Source organism: Rhinopithecus roxellana, chromosome 6 (genome assembly GCF_007565055.1).
Source record: "Rhinopithecus roxellana isolate Shanxi Qingling chromosome 6, ASM756505v1, whole genome shotgun sequence".
Classification (NCBI taxonomy): Eukaryota; Metazoa; Chordata; class Mammalia; order Primates; family Cercopithecidae; genus Rhinopithecus; species Rhinopithecus roxellana.
Window position 1 is genome coordinate 101,103,526 of NC_044554.1, and position 19,402 is coordinate 101,122,927.

General features: G+C 42.8%; 1 protein-coding gene across 1 annotated transcript in view; it reads left to right on the forward strand.

Moving 5' to 3' along the window:
- The first annotated feature begins 857 nt into the window (after positions 1-857).
- Positions 858-19,402, forward strand: part of SDK1 (sidekick cell adhesion molecule 1) — a 982,307-nt gene continuing 963,762 nt past the window's right edge. The window contains exon 1 of the mRNA XM_030933228.1: positions 858-1,507. Within this exon, the coding sequence (XP_030789088.1) occupies positions 1,213-1,507 (295 nt within the window). The 5' untranslated portion in view covers positions 858-1,212. The remainder of the gene's footprint in view (positions 1,508-19,402) is intronic.

Genomic DNA, 19,402 nt, shown 5'->3' on the forward strand with positions numbered 1-19,402 from the left:
GCTGGCCTTCCAGCCTCCAGTGTGCTTAGTTCACCCCATAAACTCTGCTAATGCTCACCACATGCTGAGCGTTGGCGCCCGTCCCCACCCCCAGCCCCAGAGGCTCCCGGGTCCCGCACCGGGAGACCTTCCCACTGACCGACCCTGCCCTGAGACTCGCCCACTCCACGGTGGGAAACGAGCAATGTGTCCCTCCCTCCCCCGCCCTCCTCCAGCCCCGGCCGAAAGTGACCTTGGTTGGACACTTCTACAACGCCATGTCCACTCCTGTGAACTGGAGGCGAGTTTGCACCCAGTGGTGCCTTTGGTTGCTGGAAATTAAAAACCCGATTGCGCGTGTTTGCAATTACGGTAACTTGGCGCGTCACCCCCAACACTGAGCTCGCAGGTGGGAGCAGGGCGCCTCCCGCAGCGCGCCCCCCTCCGCCCTCTGCCCGGGTCTCCCGCACGATCTGCGCGTCCTGCTGCACCTGAGCCCTCCCCACCAGGGCGCCCGCACCGCCGCGGGGCCGGGCGAGGAGGCACCACCCCCGCCCGCCCGCGCGCGCACGCCCGGCCCGCGAGCCCGCCCGAGGAGCGCGTGCCGAGACGGCGCCGCCTGCAGTCCCCGCTACGGGTCCCTAGGGGGCGCAGCCGGCGCGGGAAGCCGCCCGAGCCGGGCGCCGGAGCAGGCAAGAAATTGTAGGCGGGCGGGCGCCGCGACTTTGAAAACAAGCGAAGGCCTGGGGGGCGGGCCCCGGGAGCGGGCGCCGCCTCCCTCGGCCAATCAAAGGCGGGCGGCGGGCGCGGGCGGCGCGTGCGGCCGGGCTGTGAATGGGGAGCGGCGGCCGCGGGCGAGCGCGACGCGCGGGCGGGCGCACTTTCTCCTCAGCGCCGGGCGGGGGCGGCGGTGGCGACGGCTTCTCAGCGTCCGCCGGACCCCTCGGAGCGAGCGCGGCGGGGCCCGGCACCCCGGCCGCGGCGGGCTCGGGACTGCGTGAGCGCCGGACGCCAATTTCCCCCGCTGACAACTTCTCTCCCGGCTCGCCCCCGGCCCGCGCCGCGCCCCTCACGCGGGGACCCGGGACGCCGCCCCTCAGCGCCGGGCGGCCGCTCACCTCGGGCCGGGGTGCGCCGCGCCGCCCGCGGAGTGGCCGCGCCCGCTCGGAGCCGTCCAGCCCGTCCTGCCCGCCCGTCCGGCTGGCGCGGCGCTCGGGGTGGCGGCTGCTCGGCATGGCCCGGGGCGCCCGGCCCTTGGCGGCCGGTGGCGGCGGCGGCGCGGAGCCCCCTGAGCGCGCGGGCCCCGGGCGGCCGCAGGGATCCCCGCCCGGCGGCGCCCGCCCCTCGCCGGCGCCGCGCCCCGGCCCCGAGCCCTCGGGACCCAGCGCTGCGCCCGAGACCCCCAGTGGGGACACGGCGGGCGCGGGGCGGTGCGGCGGGCGGCGGGCGGCAAAGTTGGGGCCGGGCCGCCGCGGCTGGTGGGCGCTGCTGGCGCTGCAGCTGCACTTGCTCCGGGCGCTGGCGCAAGGTAGGTGCGCGCGGGGTCGCGGGCCGGGGGCGCAGCCTCGGGGCGCATAGGCGCGAACTTGAGTAGCGAGAGTGTCCGGGGTCCCCACACCGCCCGGCCCGGGTCGGATGCGCCTCGCTGGGGCTGCAGGGAGCCCAGGGGCTTCTCCACGCTGGACTCGGAGGAGAGGGAATTTGAGCCCCTTAGAGCCTGCACCCCGTCTGCTGCTTTGCGTTTTATTTCATTTTTTTACATCATAGTAGCACAAACAAAAATTTTTAAGTTGAGACCCATTCCTCAGCTCCCTAAAAGGATGCCCGAGTCCGCTTCCCATTGCACGGATGAAAAAGGGGCCGGTCTGTACCTGAGTCTTTGCACCGCAGGGTCTGGTTCCCGGTGAGTGACATCCACAAGACTGCAAATACCAAGTGCCAGTCGCCGCGAAAAGCGTTTTCCAGCCCCTCCCCAGGGCCCCGTCCTCTCCCCAGGCCCCGCCGGCTCCTGACTCCCCCACGTCCCGATGCCCGACCCCAAATGGGTGCTGCGCGGCCGGTGGAGCAAAACTTTCAGTGCCCACAGCTTTTGCACTTGGCTTTGTTTTTCTCCCTCTGTTGGCTTCTGTTTAGAATACAGTGGTGAGCTCTGAAATAGAGAAAGAGGATCTGCTGAATCGAAATGACCTTTTGAAAAGAGAGATGGGATCTCTTGTGAAACGAGCTTTCCCTTCCAAATCTGGGCTTCCCTCCACACGTCCCCCCCCCGCCCCGCCGCCCCGAAACACGTAACATACCCCTGCCAGCTAGCATCCTTTTCTTTTGAAGTGTGCTGGTCTTAAAACCAAATCACCCCCCTCAACCCAGAAATAACCATTTTAATACGTCCTTTGCTGAAGTCTTCAGAGCACATTAGTGAACCGGTTTTGCTGATGGTAGTTTTAGGAAAATTAACTTTGTTCGTTAGCTGTAACTTGGAATACAACTATCATGGTAAGGAACTTGGTATTCTGAGATTGAGGAAGATGAGAGCAGTAAACTCAAATTAGCTGTGTTCTGTGTCCTGTGAAGATGATTTATGTCTAGTAACATGACTTAAGTGTAATAACATTTTAAAGGTCTGAGCTCAAAACTATCCAATAGTTTAACAACTAACTCATACTTTTTTTTGGTTAATGCTTATGTAACGTTATCTGAATTGTGCCCCTCCACCCCCCTCCAGCTTTCATAAATGCTCCCTCTTACGTTTTACTACATGAAAACAAATTGCCGTATTTCTGGTTAATTTAACTCCTCCATTACTTGGAACATTTTCATTTCACTTATTTGTGCTTTTTGCTTAATAACTTACTCTGGAAGAAAAGCATTTATTAAGTCATTTTGTACAGTGGGATCTGGAGATTGTCAGAGAAACCAGGTTCACGTGCAGAAATCTAAATCACTTCTTAGCACGACCTTTAAAATAAAAATGGTGTTTATTAAGTTTTCTTTTTTCAAACAGTGACTTGCATTTTGCAGTAAGACCCGTACGTTCATACATTTAAAGATTCATGCCCAGACTGAAATGGTGGGGGAAAAATCTGCCAGTAGCTTTGTTTTGAAGTACATTACATTGATTTCAAGTTTTCATCAGTTGCAGTTTGAAGGCTGTGTAAAGCATTGCAGTTTTACAACTGAAATGTTAATGAAAATACGTTTAAAAAATATATTAAGGCAACAACCAAACTTTGTTGGGGAGGAATATTTTATTCCTTTTTGGCAGTAAAAACATTGGTACCTGTTTTACATTTATATGGTTTATGAAAGTGTACAGATCTTTTAGTGTAAAATTTCAAATAGGTTGTTGCAAATTTTAAATTCATTGATGGGTTTCTGTTCTCTGTGCTCTGTGAAATGTGTAATATATCCATCATTTTTTATATCATATTGAAAATTCATATTACAGAGGAGATGTCACCATTTGACAAAAGCTCATGTATCTTGAAAATGAAAATTCTGGTGCTGTTATAAGAGATATCTGATGGGATGATGAGTTGGTCATAGGCACAGGAATGCATTCTCTTGAATCTTACTGGATAAAATGTAACATTCTAAATGGAATAGTTACCACTACGTTGGAACGCCTCCTAAGTACCATATGATTACATTGTAGCTAGGTGAAGCCATGCGTACTTTCTCTGCACCTCATGTAGGTAGGCTAGGTCATGTATCTTGAGAAAAAACATGTGCAACATTGATCAGTAAAAGTTACATTTGTATAACCTAAGTTACAGACCCTCTATGTGACTGATCATGATGTGAACCGCCAGGTTCAAGTCTTCCAAATGTAACTTTAATATGCCTTGGAGTTTCTTCTTTCTATGTGGTGATGAGAATTTCTGAGTTGTATGCTCTGCTTGTTGGTGTGTGTTTAATTGCTTGTGACTTCCCCAGATTCCTAAAAAGCGAAGTCTTTAATTCTGGAAGGCAGGTGGCAACACATGCTTTTCTTTATGCCATCCACCGAGGAGCCAGCTGTGAGTGGTTTGGAAGGATGACTTCTGAGGCTAAAGACGTATAAGCAATCATATGTGTGAAGTCCGTGGTGCCTTTAGCTTTACTGCTGAACCCTTTACAGGCTTACTAATTCTGGCAGTGTTCAGTAGATCTCCTAGATTCAGCTTGCATTCCTCAGGCCTGGAGAGGATAGGACTGTTGTTGTCAATTTCTGCCATGGGGCTGTTCGTAGTCCTCAGTTTCTCATTTGAAATTATCTCCACTTGGACCTGTGGTTCTCAAGCTTTGGTATGTGTTAGAATCACCTGGGGAATTTGATGAAACTGTAGAGAACCTACTCTTCCATGAGCCACATTTGCTTTCCATGTGATTCCAATGCACATTGGAGTTCGAGAACTACTCACTTATTACCTTGTGTTTTCCCCCATTCCAGACACCTGCCGACTTCCTGGAACCCCTCTAGCCCAGTGTTTCTCCAACTTGGTTGCACATTGGAATCACCTGGAGCTTTAAACCGTACTGATGCCTGGATGCCACTCCTAGAATTGGTTGTAATGAACTTGAGGTTTGATCTGTGCATCAGGATGCTGAGACACAACCTCCTCCCTCCAGGTGATTCTCATGTTTAGCCAAGTTTGAGAACCACTGCTCTGATGCGTTTACGTGAGACCACGTGACTTGATTTCACTTTCATGCCTTCCTGGGCTTATTGTCCTCCCCCAACAATTCCAGCGACTTTTATGGACCTTGGGCCTGCGTTCACTTATACCTGTTCCAGGTTCATGATCTCAAACTCAACAGAGTGCACCAACTTTTCACTTACGTATTGTTTAGTCCTACTGAAACTGTTGAGCCCCTACTTTGTGCTGCCTGAGGTGTACATTGGAATCACTGGTGAAAATTTAAAATATAGTCATCTGGGCTCCACCTCAGACCTGCTGGTTCTCAGAAGCATGCGTTTAAAAACTCCACAAGTGATTCTTGTATGTTTGTGTTACTTTTTTTTTTTTTAAATGATTATGTTGGTTAGTCCCATAATCTCACTCAATTTCTCTGTCACCCTTAGCCTGATTTTCTGTGGTCTGGGTCACTTTTCTCAGGCCAATTCCCAGCCTTGGACAGGGTCTACTACTTAGACTTTTCTGCCACTTGTTTGCTGGAGTGTTGAGTTCACTACAAATCTCGCTTCCTTTTGGGCCCATGTTGCTTTCCATTAATCCAGAAGTACTTTGCTTCCCCTCCTCCTAACCCTCCCTTTACACCTTTGTAATTTGAGTTTCAGCTGGAACTTGAGTTCTGGACTCCCTTACTTGAGTATCGTTTTAATAAAGAGTGTTTGCTTGGTGAGTGCTCAGATACTTAAATTTTATTAGGCCACTGGGCATTTAACAGACAACTGGTCTCTTGGTTGGTTACTGTCTTCTAAATCCAACAATAAGCAGTTACTACCCTCTATGCAGTCTGCGTGGCCACCTGTAGCTGTCCTGTATTGAACTTTTGCGTGCCAAGCACTCAGTGCTCATTGGTTCTTCACAACAGCTCCTGAGAGGTAGACAGCATTTTTGTTCTCATCTTACGTATGAGAAAACTGAGGCACTCAGATGTTAACTAACTTGCCTGAGGTCCCAGGACTAGGAGTGGTGGTGCCAGAATGAAAAGTCTGATCCAGAGTCTGAACATAACTTGAGTTCATAACCCGTGGGGCTGGAGTGTTTCCCATGTAGCCTCTGCCTTTATAAGGAGAGGGAAAAACGGGCAGCAATCAGATCTTACCAAAGGGAAAGACGGTGGTTGACATTTTCTAAATACAGTATTAAGTAATCTGACCTCAAGTTTTAGATTCACCTTATTTACAATTATGATTGCAAAATAAATGTTACATAATTTGGACAATAGAGATGAGGAATGTATGTAACCCCTTCTACCCATCCGTCTCCTCTAAGAAAGTGACCGTCACATTTTGATGTGTTCCCCTACCCCCAATTTTTCTTTCACAACATAACATGAATTCCAGCTTCATGGGTTATGGTGGTCTGTTGGCAGAGATTAGACCACCCCAGAATGGACTACTGGGAGTGTACCAACCATTTCTTTGAGGAACATTTGGAAAATTCTTTTATCTGCACTCAAGTATATGAGTTTGAGTCCTTTAAATAAGGAGGTGGAGTTTGAAAGGTACTGATCCTTTATTAGTTTGCCTTAGCACACATTTTATGTAAATAGTTAGGTTTAGGCTATATACTGGGGTTTATACCTAACCGGAAGTTTCCTGGGCCCTCAAATATTGAGGTAAAACAATGTGGAAGGCTGCAAGTTAAGTGGGTAATTAAGTGATATTAAGTAAGACTGTGTAGTTTAATTCTCCGTACGAGTTGCCTTTATGTTATTTCCATCCTCAGAGCCCCTGTGTTGCTTGTATTGGGATACATAGGATTTGGTGTCTAAGGTGGCAGAGGTGTCTGGCATGTAGTGTCTTTCTGCCTGCCGGCCTTGTGGTGGCCCAGAGATCAGAATGTTAGCTGACTGAAACCAGAGAATGGAATGGACACAAAGTGAGGATTCTGATTAGGTCATGCCTTAAATTTCTGTAAGAAGTAAAGAAAGCGGTAGTTATGAGAGTAGACCTTCAGGTCCAAATGCATGAAAGTTGAATTAAGCTCAAAGTGGGGAATGAAAACCACATTGAAAGGTGTAGTATAAAGAAAAGGGTTATTTACAAAAGAAAGCTGTTTATGTTTTGGTATTTGATTAAATACTCCTGGTAACCAATTTGGTTAAATACTCCTGGTAACCATTTAATCAAGTAACCGAGCATTTTAGTTTGCATAGTTTCTAAAATTTTATTTTGACTTCATTTCTGTAAGGCGTTATCTTAAATTTCCCCCTAAGTATGTACACTTCTGTTTTAAAAAAAGGGCATAAACGTTCATATCCATAGTCCTGAGGGAGGACATATTTTGTCAGTTGGGACAGCAAATATGGCACCTCCTGCCATCCTATGGTAGCACATAGAAATAAGTTACAAGTTTTTCAGTGAATCCCTGAAATGCAAAAGTCTGTCACAGTTGGATACCTACCTGCCAGTTATTGATCCTGTACCTGAGATCTGTTCTGGAGAGGTTATTACTCCTAGAGTTTCATTCTATAAACAGTGTTGCCACTAAATCCAGATACAAACATCATGATTATTATGGGAGCATTGCTTTAGGAAACCCTTGTTGATGTATGTACAATTCTAGTATTTAGGTGGTTGGCCTCCTGACAGAAAGCTCAAAAGCCAGAAACTCATTCCACCAGCCTGGTCCCAATCTCCTGTGGGTACTGTGGGAATGAAAGCATTTTTTATAAAGCTTTCCTAGAAACATGGAAATGGTAAATGGAAAAGACATTGGGCTAAGTGTCAGTAGGCCTGGTTTATAGTTCATTCTGTAACTACCTTGCAATATGAGCAAGTCTATTAGTCTCTGTGAGTCTATTTTCTCACCTATAAAAGGAGGGGTTAGACTAGATGTTCAAAATTGTTCTGCTCTGTTTCTCTGATCTTCTGTATGTTGTCATCCTTTCTGCCCTTTACTAGACTCTGCATGTGTCTCCTGTCTGGGGATTCTGTAACTCCATGTGTCTTAGCTTAGAACCTAATTTTCTTCATTTTACTTTTCTCAGAGTATTTACAATGTTGAAGACAACGAAGATGCAATGTAATATTTCTTCTTAGGTGCTGCCGTCTAACACATGATATATTTACTCTAGCCTAAAAATGGTTCATGTTCAAAATTTCAGGTTCTATAAAACAAATTAGTGCCATAATTTATCAGGATAAGCCTGAAATTTGGAGAAATAAATTTTCTTAAAATGTGAGATGCTTATTTATCTACATGGCTAGAAGAAGGGCCAGGACTAATAGAAATCTGGAGGTAATTAATGCAGTGGGAAATTTAAAAAGGTAAGAGAAAATAGTGATGGATGAGAACGTTTATGTTTACTGTACAGTGACCATCAATAATTAAAGAGATTAGTAGATGTTGTCTGTTTCTGTGCTTAACCTAATGTTATGTTGGTTTAATTGTCTTCATTAGGGGCTTTTAGTAAAACAAAGGGTCTTTAAAATTAACAATAATTTTTCACTTGAACAGGCTTAACTGGCACTCTATTGATATACAGACAATGTCTAGTGAAGATAATAGCTATCAATTAAATAGTCCAATTTCTTGAAAACAGATATGTCAGTCAAGTAAATCTATTTCTGCTTTTTGGAGATTAGCTTGATGACCATGGGCTAAGACTATAGTTTCTGCAGTGTTTTTGGCTTTGGTTTATTTTCAAATATAAATGGTTTTTTTAACGGATAAGGCTAGGCTTTAGAGTCGTGGGTTCAAAGAATGGGCTAGACCCTGGGGCCCATATTGTTACGTAGAATTAGCCTTTGTGCAATGTTTGGTTGCCTTTTCTCCCTTCTAGAACTCTCCACTGTATTCTAGACCTAATTCTTTACCTTGAGAGGGTTGGAAGCTCTCAAGTATGTAAACTTAATTTTACAATGATGAATCATCTTTTTAATAAGAAAAAAAATGTAGGGAAATAACCACGTAATGACTATGGTGATTTGGGGAAGAATATGGATACTTGGGGAACTCTGGTAGTTGCCTTTATTAGGAATAGTTGGTAGCAGGAATTTTAGCAACCCAAGCAGGCTAGTTAGAATATATTTCAGATTCGGAATAAGGAGGGATTTTGTATCACAAATGTACAACCTATCATACTTAACTAAGGGCACTCATCTCCACAGCGGGTAGCGTTTGTGGGTCTCTCTCTGTTGTGTGATCCTTAATTTATTTTGTGTGTTTGTGAGCCTGTTTTCAAAGTGAAGGTCAATTTTACCTTCTCTTTAGGCGTTAGGTGAAATGCAAAAAGAAGGAAAGAGATTTTGATACAGTATGACCAAGCCCTTTTGTACAATGGATGTCAGTGTTGATTTTTGTACACGAACCACCAGATGGCAACAGAAAAAGTGTTTATATAGGATATAATCCATGGTTTCCCCAGCCAAGTTTTTTTTTTTTTTTTCCATGATACACCACTTTTTAGTATACTTAGGTAATATGTACAATTTCTGTCTAAGAGCAAGGCGAATTTATAGTACCCAGCTATGTGAAATCAAAACCAGGTAATAGAACAGTTGGCAGAGTGTCACTAGAAAAAGGTTTTTTTTTTTTGTTTGTTTGTTTTTAAACATGAGTGCATGTATAAACTGTTCCCAAAGAGAGCAAGTTTCCTGGGATGCAACGTTGATTTATATTATTGTATAGTCATGCTTTTACTTCTGATTTTTTTATTCAGCATTTATTCAACTCTTACAGTAAGCTGTAATGATTTGCAGAACATAAAAGAAAACATGGCTGTTACCCTAAAGCATTTTGTGTAACACCTTTAAAAGGAAGAGATACATGAGTTTACAAACATTAAGCATATTTATGTATTTGCCGGCCAAAGGTATTTTTACTTTATGTAGAATTTGTTTAATTTTTGCCTTGTAGGCATATTCCCTTTTTCTAAGTGTGTTGTCTTGGCTCTTCTAAAATGATTGTCTTAGCTAAAACTCCTGGTTGCAAGCTAGAAACTCAGTCTGAACTACATAAGTAAAAAAGGATTTTATTGGAGGAGTCCTGGGGTATCACAGTATAACTAGGAGAATTTCTTTACATTTGGAAAGTTTAGTATTCACTTCTACCTAGAGAATAACTAGAGCCACATGCTCAAAAGCTCCTGAGTACTGTCCTCTTGGCCATTATCACTTAGTTTGCTTCTGTGTCTGTGCTGGCATCCTTCTGGATTCACTGGAAATTGCTTTCTCTTTGTGGCTGAAACCCAGCTGTCAGCACTCTTTGCATTCCTATTGCTTCAGACCCTCAAATAAAGATTGACGTAAAGCTTTGGTACTGAGTCCAAAATCTGTGAAATGGTCAGATCTGTATTTTAAACTCATCTTGAGTGGGGGGAAAAAGCATTATTGTTGTTGCGAAATTGAGAATGGGTTGGAAGAAACCAGAATGAATGGCTGACTGTAGATGGGTTGGGCTGTAACAACAATTGAGGTGAGAGAAAGTAGCAGCTTGGGCTAGGTGGTGGTGCTGGAGATGGAGAGAGGTAGATGCACTAGAGAGAAATTTAAGAGGCAAAAAATACATAGGATTTGGTCATAGGATGGATGTGGAAGATGAATGAGAAAATATGAAAGGTGATGTCCAGGTTTCTGGCTTGCATGACTAGTTGGCTAGTATAACCGTTCACTGAGTTTGGACCACCTCTGTTTGGGCAACATGGTCATTATTTTGGTTTTGAATTTATTAATGTAAGGTATCTTTGAGGCATCCAGACAGAGCTGTTAAGTTGTTTGGATACATGAGTTTTGCAACCAGAGGAGGGTCTGGGCTTTTGGTATAAATATTTGTGGAGACCATATAGCATTCTGTTTAAGAGGCTGGGCTTGGCATAAAATAAAACGAACTTAACCACTTGCTAGCTTTGCATCCTTGGGTTGGCTACTTAATCTTCTTTAATCTCTACTTTTCTTATCCCTGAAGAATTGTGTAATGATTCTACCTGCTTGCTGTAGTTGTTGCTAGGGCTGATTGATATGATTGTAGGTAAGCTGTATCCAATAAGTGTTAGGTGTTGTTATTTATTCTTTTGTGTAGAGGAATCCTGCTTTATTCATCTTTTCTCTTCCTGTAGTATTAGGGAGTGATGAGTTACAGTAGTAGAGTGGGGAGTATGGACAGTTGACATGACTGGAGAGGTATTATAGTAATATTACCCTGGCTGGGATATAACCTGGATAAATAGCAGGGCGATGGGGCTGGGGAGAGAGTAGAGTGATGGAGATGAGTTAGGGAATGGTTGTGATGATATAGAAATAATATTTGAACTGCAGTAGTATTGGGATGGAAAAATTGGAATGGTCAGTCTTGCTCAGAGAGGTAAATAAATGAGTTTTTTGGATTTGATTATGTGGGTAATGGTGATCTTTTTGAGCTTAATCTCACTGGAGTTCTAGGAGTATAAAGTACATTGAAGTTCATTATGGAATGAATGGGTAGGGAGAAAATGGAGTCAACCAGTATGTTGTTCTATTGAAATTCTCAAGGAAAGAGAACTATGGAGGCATTTGAAATGCATAGTGACAAAAATGATCTTAAAATGCTTTGGGAATATTTTTTCCAAATTTGAAATCTATTATTGAGGCTGGGAAAAAAGTTGTCATTTGGCAGAATGGTAAGTAATTATCACAATTCTCTGAAGTGATCATTTCTGTTTCATATGTTGTAACTACTGGAGACTTCTAACAACATTGTCCCCAAAGCTGAATGTGGAGGACTCCCTTCACCACCCTGCTATAAACACACAGAAACTGTGGACAAAATATAACAAGAACAAACAAGCGTTTCTGAAGTTTGAAAGACCAGGAAATCCCTAGGTGGCAGCTACGAACAGAAAATTCAGAGCTCGGGTATTAAGCAGGAGCTCAAGGCCTGTGGTGGTTTCTGATCTGAATACAAGCCGCAGTGGCTTAGTCTTGAGGGTCTCCTGAAGGAGCAGGAGACATGGCCTTGGGTCTGCTTAAACTTGGAAGGTGGAGTGAAGGTTCTCTAGCATCAAACCTTGAAGGACTTTTCCATCTGTGAAAAGAGACTTAGAAAAACTTTGCCTACTGGTTTGGGAAAGTGTAGGAAACTTGCTGTACTCCTGGGGTTGTAATAATTAGGAATAAAAAAGGGGCATCTCAGCTCCAAGACTGCACCTAATAATTGGGGTGGATTCAAACTTAATGTTTCTTACAGTGCAACTAACCTTCAAGCTGAGACAAGTTAGCACAAAATCTGGTCTAGAACTATGGAAATGAATAGAGCCCTCAAAAGTAAGTATGAAACTGACCTGCAGAGCAAATTAAAAATCTAAGACTCTTGCAGAAGAAACAAGTCATGCTAAAGATGAGCTTGCAATACAAAAATTGCCCAGCCACACAAGGAAATGAATCACCATGAAGGAGAGTCAGCAGATGAATAGTATTCCAGGAGTTTGAGATGATAGAATATATGAAAGAGATTACTTGCTTAAAATTATGAGAGGTGAAAGGGGTAAGATCATAATGAAAGAACATCACAGGTTAGAAAAATAACATGGAGTTGGAAAAGAACCCAGTAGGACTTCTAGAAATGAAAATCATGGTCATTAAGTTTTAAAAAAGTAACCTCAATGGACAGGTTAAAGAGCCAGGTAGATAAAATTGAAGATAAAAACTATATTGAAAAATCAATAGAATTTTAAAGGAGATCTGAGGAAATTGCTTGTAATACAGTAATAAGGGATAAATAAATGGAAAATGGGTGGTTACGATTCATGAACTTTAGAATGAGAAAGTCCCATATTACCTTCTATGAGCTTCTAGAAAGAGGAAATAGAAGAGAGACACTATTAGAAGGAAGAATGGCTGAGAATTTTTCATAATCAGTACAAGTTCTGCCTGAGTTCTTAGTTTCAAGAACCGTAGTGAACCCCACACAGGATAAAAAAAAAATAAATTCATACCCAGACATATTTTAGATGAAGCCTCAGAAAAGAAGAGGAAAGCAACCTGAGGAAAGTTGATGTCTAGACTGGCAGACATTTTGTTCATAGCAGAAGATGATTGAATAATATCATCAAAGGCTGGAGGTGGAAATCCACCACCAACCTAGAATTCCATGTCCATATGAAGTATTATGATAGTCAAGAGTAAGTGAAATGGGCCGGGCATGGTGGCTCATGCCTGTAATCCCAGCACTTTGGGCGGGAAGGTGGGCAGATCACAAGGGCAAGAGATCGAGACCATCCTGGCCAATGTGGTGAAACCCCATCTCTACTAAAAATACAAACGTTAGCTGGACATGGTGGCATGCACCTGTAGTCCCAGCTACTTGGAAGGCTGAAGCAGGACAATTCTTTGAACCCCGTGGGCGGAGATTGCAGTGAGCTGAGGTTGCGCCATTGCGCTCCAGCCTGGCTACAGAGTGAGACTCCGTCTCAAAAGTAAGTGAAATAAAGATTGTAGATAAAAAACAATAGTTGATGATTAGTACTTGGAACTACTAAAAGATGCACTTCAAAAAGAAAGAAATTGAAACCAGGAGTGAGGTACAGATAGTTAAGTGCTAAATGATAGGAAGCAGTGTTGCAGTGTGCCCCTTAAATTTATATGTAATTGCTTTGCAGTTTGAGAAGCGTCAGCAGTTTCCATTACAAGTACTCATACTGCAGAGTGTGAGCGGATTAGTGAGCGTGTAAGTGGGGAGGGATTTGGGAGATGTTGGTCAAAGGATGCAAAATTTCATTTAGGAGGAATAAATTCTAGAGATCTGTTGTACAACATAGTGACTATAATGAATGATAATGTGTTTTATTCTTGAGTTGTTAAAGGTAAATTTTAAGTATTCCTACCACAAAAAGTATGTGAAGTAATACATATAATTAGCTCTGTTTAGCCATTTCACAATATATATGTGTCGAAACATGTACACAATAAATATATGCAAGTTTTTGTCAAAATAAAATTTAACAACGTATGTGAGCAGGAGTTAATTCATCCAGTGCTTCAGTGAATAAAGTGCTGTGTTAGCAGTGTAGTCATCAATAACAGTTCCTTCCTTCAGAGAGCTTATAGTTTATTAGGGCATAGACACATCAAAAAATACAGCGCAGATGTGCAGATGATAAGCCATACAGGGGATTCAGCATCTGGTAGATCAGTTTAAGTAGGACCCTAGCAGGGATACATATAGGCAAGCCATGTTGGAATCTGGGGACTCAGATTGGCATGTGGAAACACGAAGTGAAGGATTCAGGTGGAAAGCCACTGATCAACAGGAGTGAGGAACCCAACACCTAGATCAGATCAGAACAGGATTCTTGCCAAAGGACCAAACATCAAGACCTTCGTATTTAGCCAGGACATGCCACGTGACCTTTACATTCTGAATTAGGGTCTTAATTGTCATAGCTGTAGGAAATGCGGACTTGGATCTCGGCCGGCAAAGAGCTAGATCAAATGGGCAGGATAAAGCACTGTTGAGAGCTGAGGTAAAGCATACACAAAGAGGCAAGTGGTTGAGATAGAGCAGCTCAGTGGATGAGAGTTAATGACAGGTGAGATTGTAGCTATGTGCATTTTTGTGGCAACTTGATATGATTGGTTGATGCTCATCAATTCTGGAATTTTGAAAATTACTAAAATCTGTATCATGGAATGTTATAGTTGGAAAGACAGAGGCCATCAGCATCTCTAACTTTGCTGTTTTCTGTGGAATCAAGCGTGAAATGTAAGTTGTGTCATGCTTTTATATAGATGACTACTTCATGGCAATTAAAATATTATAATCTAGCATTTTGTTAGCTGTAGAGATGCCTTAAGAGGTTTTCTTTTAAACCCACAATTGCTTTACTTCAGAAGTTGCTCTTTCTTGGGTGAAAAACCTGAATTTCATCATAGATCCTATTGGCAGCAAAAAGTTTTTTAAAAAGCTAAACCTCATTTGACCTGTGAATTGTCCCACATCAGCCAGTGAGTCCTAACCCACTCTGACTTTTTCCTTACTTTAGGGAGCAAGCTGGGTTGGCTGGAGTCCTGCATCCCTATCTGTATTAGTCAACAGCAGGTGACCTTGACAAATGGTGAGGACCTGAATACTTCTGGTGGCTTTCACGGTGGTTGTTGTGGTACATGAGAAGACTACTATGTTGGTATTACAAAGGATGTTGTGGAAGTAGCTCTAATTGACATGGAAGGATTTCAGAATAGATTAGGTGAAACATGAGGTTACAGAGCTCTTTGTAGAGTGTACTAGCTTGTTTTTATGGAGTGCTTTTCTTGGCATCCCTCATTGTGCTACGGCCTTCAAGTTTGCAGTACCATACATCCTTTCAACCCGATTTTATAGATGAGGAAATTGAGGTCCAGAGAAGTTCACATCAGTAACTTCATAAGTGGTGGAACTGGTCTTTGAATGCACCCGTGTCTCTGGAGCCCTTGTTCCTAGTCCTCTCCTATGCCGCCCTCCATACATGACAAGCCCTTCCTGGGAGTCTCCAAGTACCAGCTTTCTCTGACATAGGGTCACGCATGCACATGCAAGTAGAAAAGGTGTGGAAGTGGCAGATTATAATACAGATAAGAAATTACTGTTTTATAATATGATGCAATGAGTATGATTAAGAAATAGACCAGCCTACTTAATGTGCTTATCTCTGTTATGGGGATTTCTCTTTTTTTCCTGAATGTTCTCAGTTTTCAAACATTAAGCATTTATAACTTTTTAAAAATTGTGAAAGCAATTAGAATTATTTACCATAATGTATTATTACTGAATTTTAGGAGGAATATGGCACTAAAGCTGTTTAGTGGTTCAGACTGAGAGTGCATTAATGGGGACCTGGGATTTTGTTTGTTTGTTTCCTATTTAAGGGAACTGAAATTATTGTTTTGGGCCTTATTTTGTTCATCTGTTGGAAGAAGGCATGCCATATTTTAAGTTACAGGCTCATTATAAGAATAAAAAACTCCTTTGAAAGATGGATTGATAAACACATTTGTTCCATCGATTTCTGGTTAGTGCTGTTTAATCTTTATGATTCCAGTGTCAAATTCTCCCCACAACTCTGATATAGAATCAATTCATACATTCAAGTTAATAGTAGGTAGAATGCATAAAAAATTTGAAGCATGAAGTTGTAAATGAAAATTAGGAGTAAATTTAAATTTAAATATACATTTTGTATTGAAAACTTTCAGTACAGTCGTGTACTACGTAATGACATTTTGGTCACTGATAGACTGCATATATAATGTTCCTGAAAGATTATAATTCTGTATGCTTTTGGTACCTTGTCTTGGTTCAGATTTATTTAGATACATAAATACTTGTGTTATAGTTGCCTGTTGTGCTCAGTACAGTAACATGCTGCACAGGTTTATAACCTGGGAGCAATAGGCTGTACCATGTAACCTAGGTGTGTAGGAGGCCATAACGTCTAGGTTTAAGTGATGTCTGTGATGTTCACACAATGACAGAATTGCCTAACAGTGCATTTCTCAGAACATATCCCCATCATTAAGTGATGTATGATCTGTATATTCATTATAATGTAAATTAGAGCATTATGTATGTATGCTGTAGTAGGCAACAGTTGGGTAGTGTCTGGGTCACAGAAATGTGTCACTTTCTGAGAATGCCCTGGTACATGTACATAGCAGGGGCCTCACTGGCCGTTTTTCTGCCCTGTCATCTCTTGGCCCTTTTTTATGGAGCTCTACAAATCACTGCAGCCTGGAACTGGTTCTTGCCCATCCTGAGTTTTGGATGTTCAGTTTCTCCTCAAGTCTACAGTATTTGTTTTCCAGTGTATCCCCCTTTTTTGCTTAAACTAGCCAGAATTGCTTTTTTTGGGCAAACACTATTTAAACCTTTGAAAAAGGGGATCTGGGTACAGTGGCTCATGCCTATCATCCTAGCATTCTGAGAGGCTGAGGTGGGCAGATCACTTGAGGCCAGGAGTTTGAGACCAGCCTGGGCAACATGGCAAGACCCTGTCTCTACACAATGTACAAAAACTTAGCTGAGTGTGGTGGTGCGCACCTGTTGTCCCAGCTACTTGGGGTTCTGAGGTGGGAGAATCACTTGAGCCCAAGAGGTCAAGTCTGCTGTTGAGCCGTGACTGCACCACTGCATTCCAACCTGGGCAACAGAGTGAGACTGTCTCCAAAAAAAAAAAAAAAGGCTATGAGGGGATTGCTTAATAAGCATTACTAGCAATTTCTAATCCTATTTTAAATATAAGATTATAGTAATTTTAAAAGTAAAGTTTTTAAGGCAAGCAAAGGAACATGTATTGATTACTGAGTATAATACACATTTAATTACAACAAATGAAACTGGCCGTCTTGTGTTTTGATTTTCGTTTTTATCTTTCTGCTTTCCAGACTAATTGGGGAGCAAGAATTCCTTTTCCTTTCCCTGTTTCTTTTAGATGGTTCTGCCCCTTCATCCTCCCTCCTCATTTATGTAGCCTGACTTTGTTCTGTGGCTGTGTGCTGTTCCCTGAGGGCATGCCAGGAGGGGGCTTTCTTCTGCCCATTCCTCTCCCCATTCATTGACTACCTTGAAGTGGCCTTTTTTCCTTCCCTACCTGTATTAAGATTTTCTACTTGCACACTCTTCTCCCATGTTCACAGGAGCTGGTTTTTCCTTGTTGTGCATGGAAGCGCCTTTGGTTCATGTTTAGGATATGAGCATTGTTGACAGGCACTCTTAACAGGTGAAAACATCTCAAAAGGATGCTTGATTAAAATAAGTATTTTGTTGTTCATAAGCCTCTTTAGTTGGCTTTGGTAAACTAGGAGGCTAAGGTAACCTTTCATTCCAGTTTTTTTTTAGTTTTTATGGTTACATTTTATTATGCAGTGCTTATTTCTTATGAAAAAATGAGTAGGTTAAATTCATACCATATCAAAATGTAGTAGTGAAAGTCTCTACTTTTCTGATCCTCAGCCCCCTAGTTCCCCCTGCTTGAGGCTGTCACTGTTTCCAGTTCCATGAGTATTTGTTCACTGATAATTTATGCATGTACAACTATATATGTCTTTCCTTGCAACCCTTTGACATACAAATGGTTAGCATACTGTTAGCTTGGAGGCTAGTCCCAGCATATTTTTCACCTATATTGTGTCTTAGAGATCATTTCATATTAGCACATATGGATATACCTTATTACAAACATGCACACACAGAAAATATGCTTTAAAAGCCATCTGCTGTTGCGCATTGGCATTATGACATAGTGTCATGAGTCACAGAGCTGGATTCAAATCCTGGCTCTGCCGTTTCAGAGACTGTGACCTTGGGCAAGTTGAGTCACTTGTCAGTGTTCCAGGTGCTCATTTGTAAAGCAGAGTTAATCTCTCTCTCACAAGGTTTTTGTAAGGATTAGAGGAGATAATGTATGTAAAGTATTTAGCACAGTGTCTTGCTTAATAAATCATAACTATTGTACTCATTAATTTATCAGATCAAATGAACCCCTAATGTGTTTCTCCTTTCTCAACTGAAATACACAGAAGGCGTTACTTATTACTTGTTCTGTGACCTTTTTATCTTGCCTTGGTTGTCCTTGTCTTCCAATTCCATAGTTTATCTTCTCTCCCACTTCCCTCCTGAACCTATCCCCAACAAATGTTACATATTTCTTTTACTTTTTGAGGTTTCTTGGCCTGTTGATGAATATATTGACCTAGCATAGCCCTTGCCATTGCATTAGGTACCATCATTGGTGGTTTAGTAGTAGAAAAACTCAACAGAGAAGGAATATTTTCTTGGCGATGCTCCAGAGTGAACTTAATATTGACAATCAAATTTATTCAAGTCACTAGACAGGATGATCCCTTTTGTGTTTGGGATTTCAGCTGGGATAGAACTGAGATTTGGATACAGATGGTACCTGGCAGACAGGAATAAATGTGGGGCTGAAATGCCACAGAAGCAGTCAGCAGTGTGGGCCTATCCGGGGGTGGCCTGAGGAAGGACATTCATGAGGGGGAGTAGGTGGGGATGGGAAGGACAAAAAACCGCATTGTTAAATTAAAATTTGCATGGAAACTCCGGCAGTGGGGGCTCACGGAGAATGAATGATATGCAGGGCGTGGTGTATGTATGTGTGGAAAATAGAAAAGTGTGGTGCCTAGAAACTGGAAGAACTGTCTCCCTGGGCTATTTTAACGTTCTGCTTCAGAGTACAAGCAGTTTCGCTGTGGGAAGCCCCCACCCTTTTCCACAGGGGAGGGATGGCTCTCATTTGACACATGTCTGCCAAGCTGTCTCGCTTGGAGGAGTAAGGATTGTTGTACCCAGAAATGCTTGCAGAGGGCCTTGTAATGGGTTGAGTGCCTGTAAGAGCATCTGGGGGCTTAGACTGGTGGCACTCAAGGTATTAATTCCTGATCAGTGTGTTCCCATCTACACCCACGGCTGGTGTGGCCTTACCAAGCTGGCTTACCTTTTAGAAGTTTCTTTTTATTATCTCCTGAAGAGTACATGCTCTGGCTTCTTGGCCTGGCAGGCTTTCATTACTTACTGATACGTATATGTACTCTTTGATAATCTGTTTTTGTCCCTTGGAAGTTTCTGCCATTGTATGCTGCAGTGATGAAGGAGGGTCTATTCTCCTCTCCCAGGGTGTCTCGTGATAGCCTGTGTGTCTCTGGTCTGTTTATTGCCAACTCAGTTACCTTTTTTTGCCATTCCATCATAAAAGAAATAAAAATGTAGCATTTTGAAATACATTTGAAATGTTCTGTTTAAGGATTTCACTTTAGTTATACTGTTTCTACTTTATATTACAAATC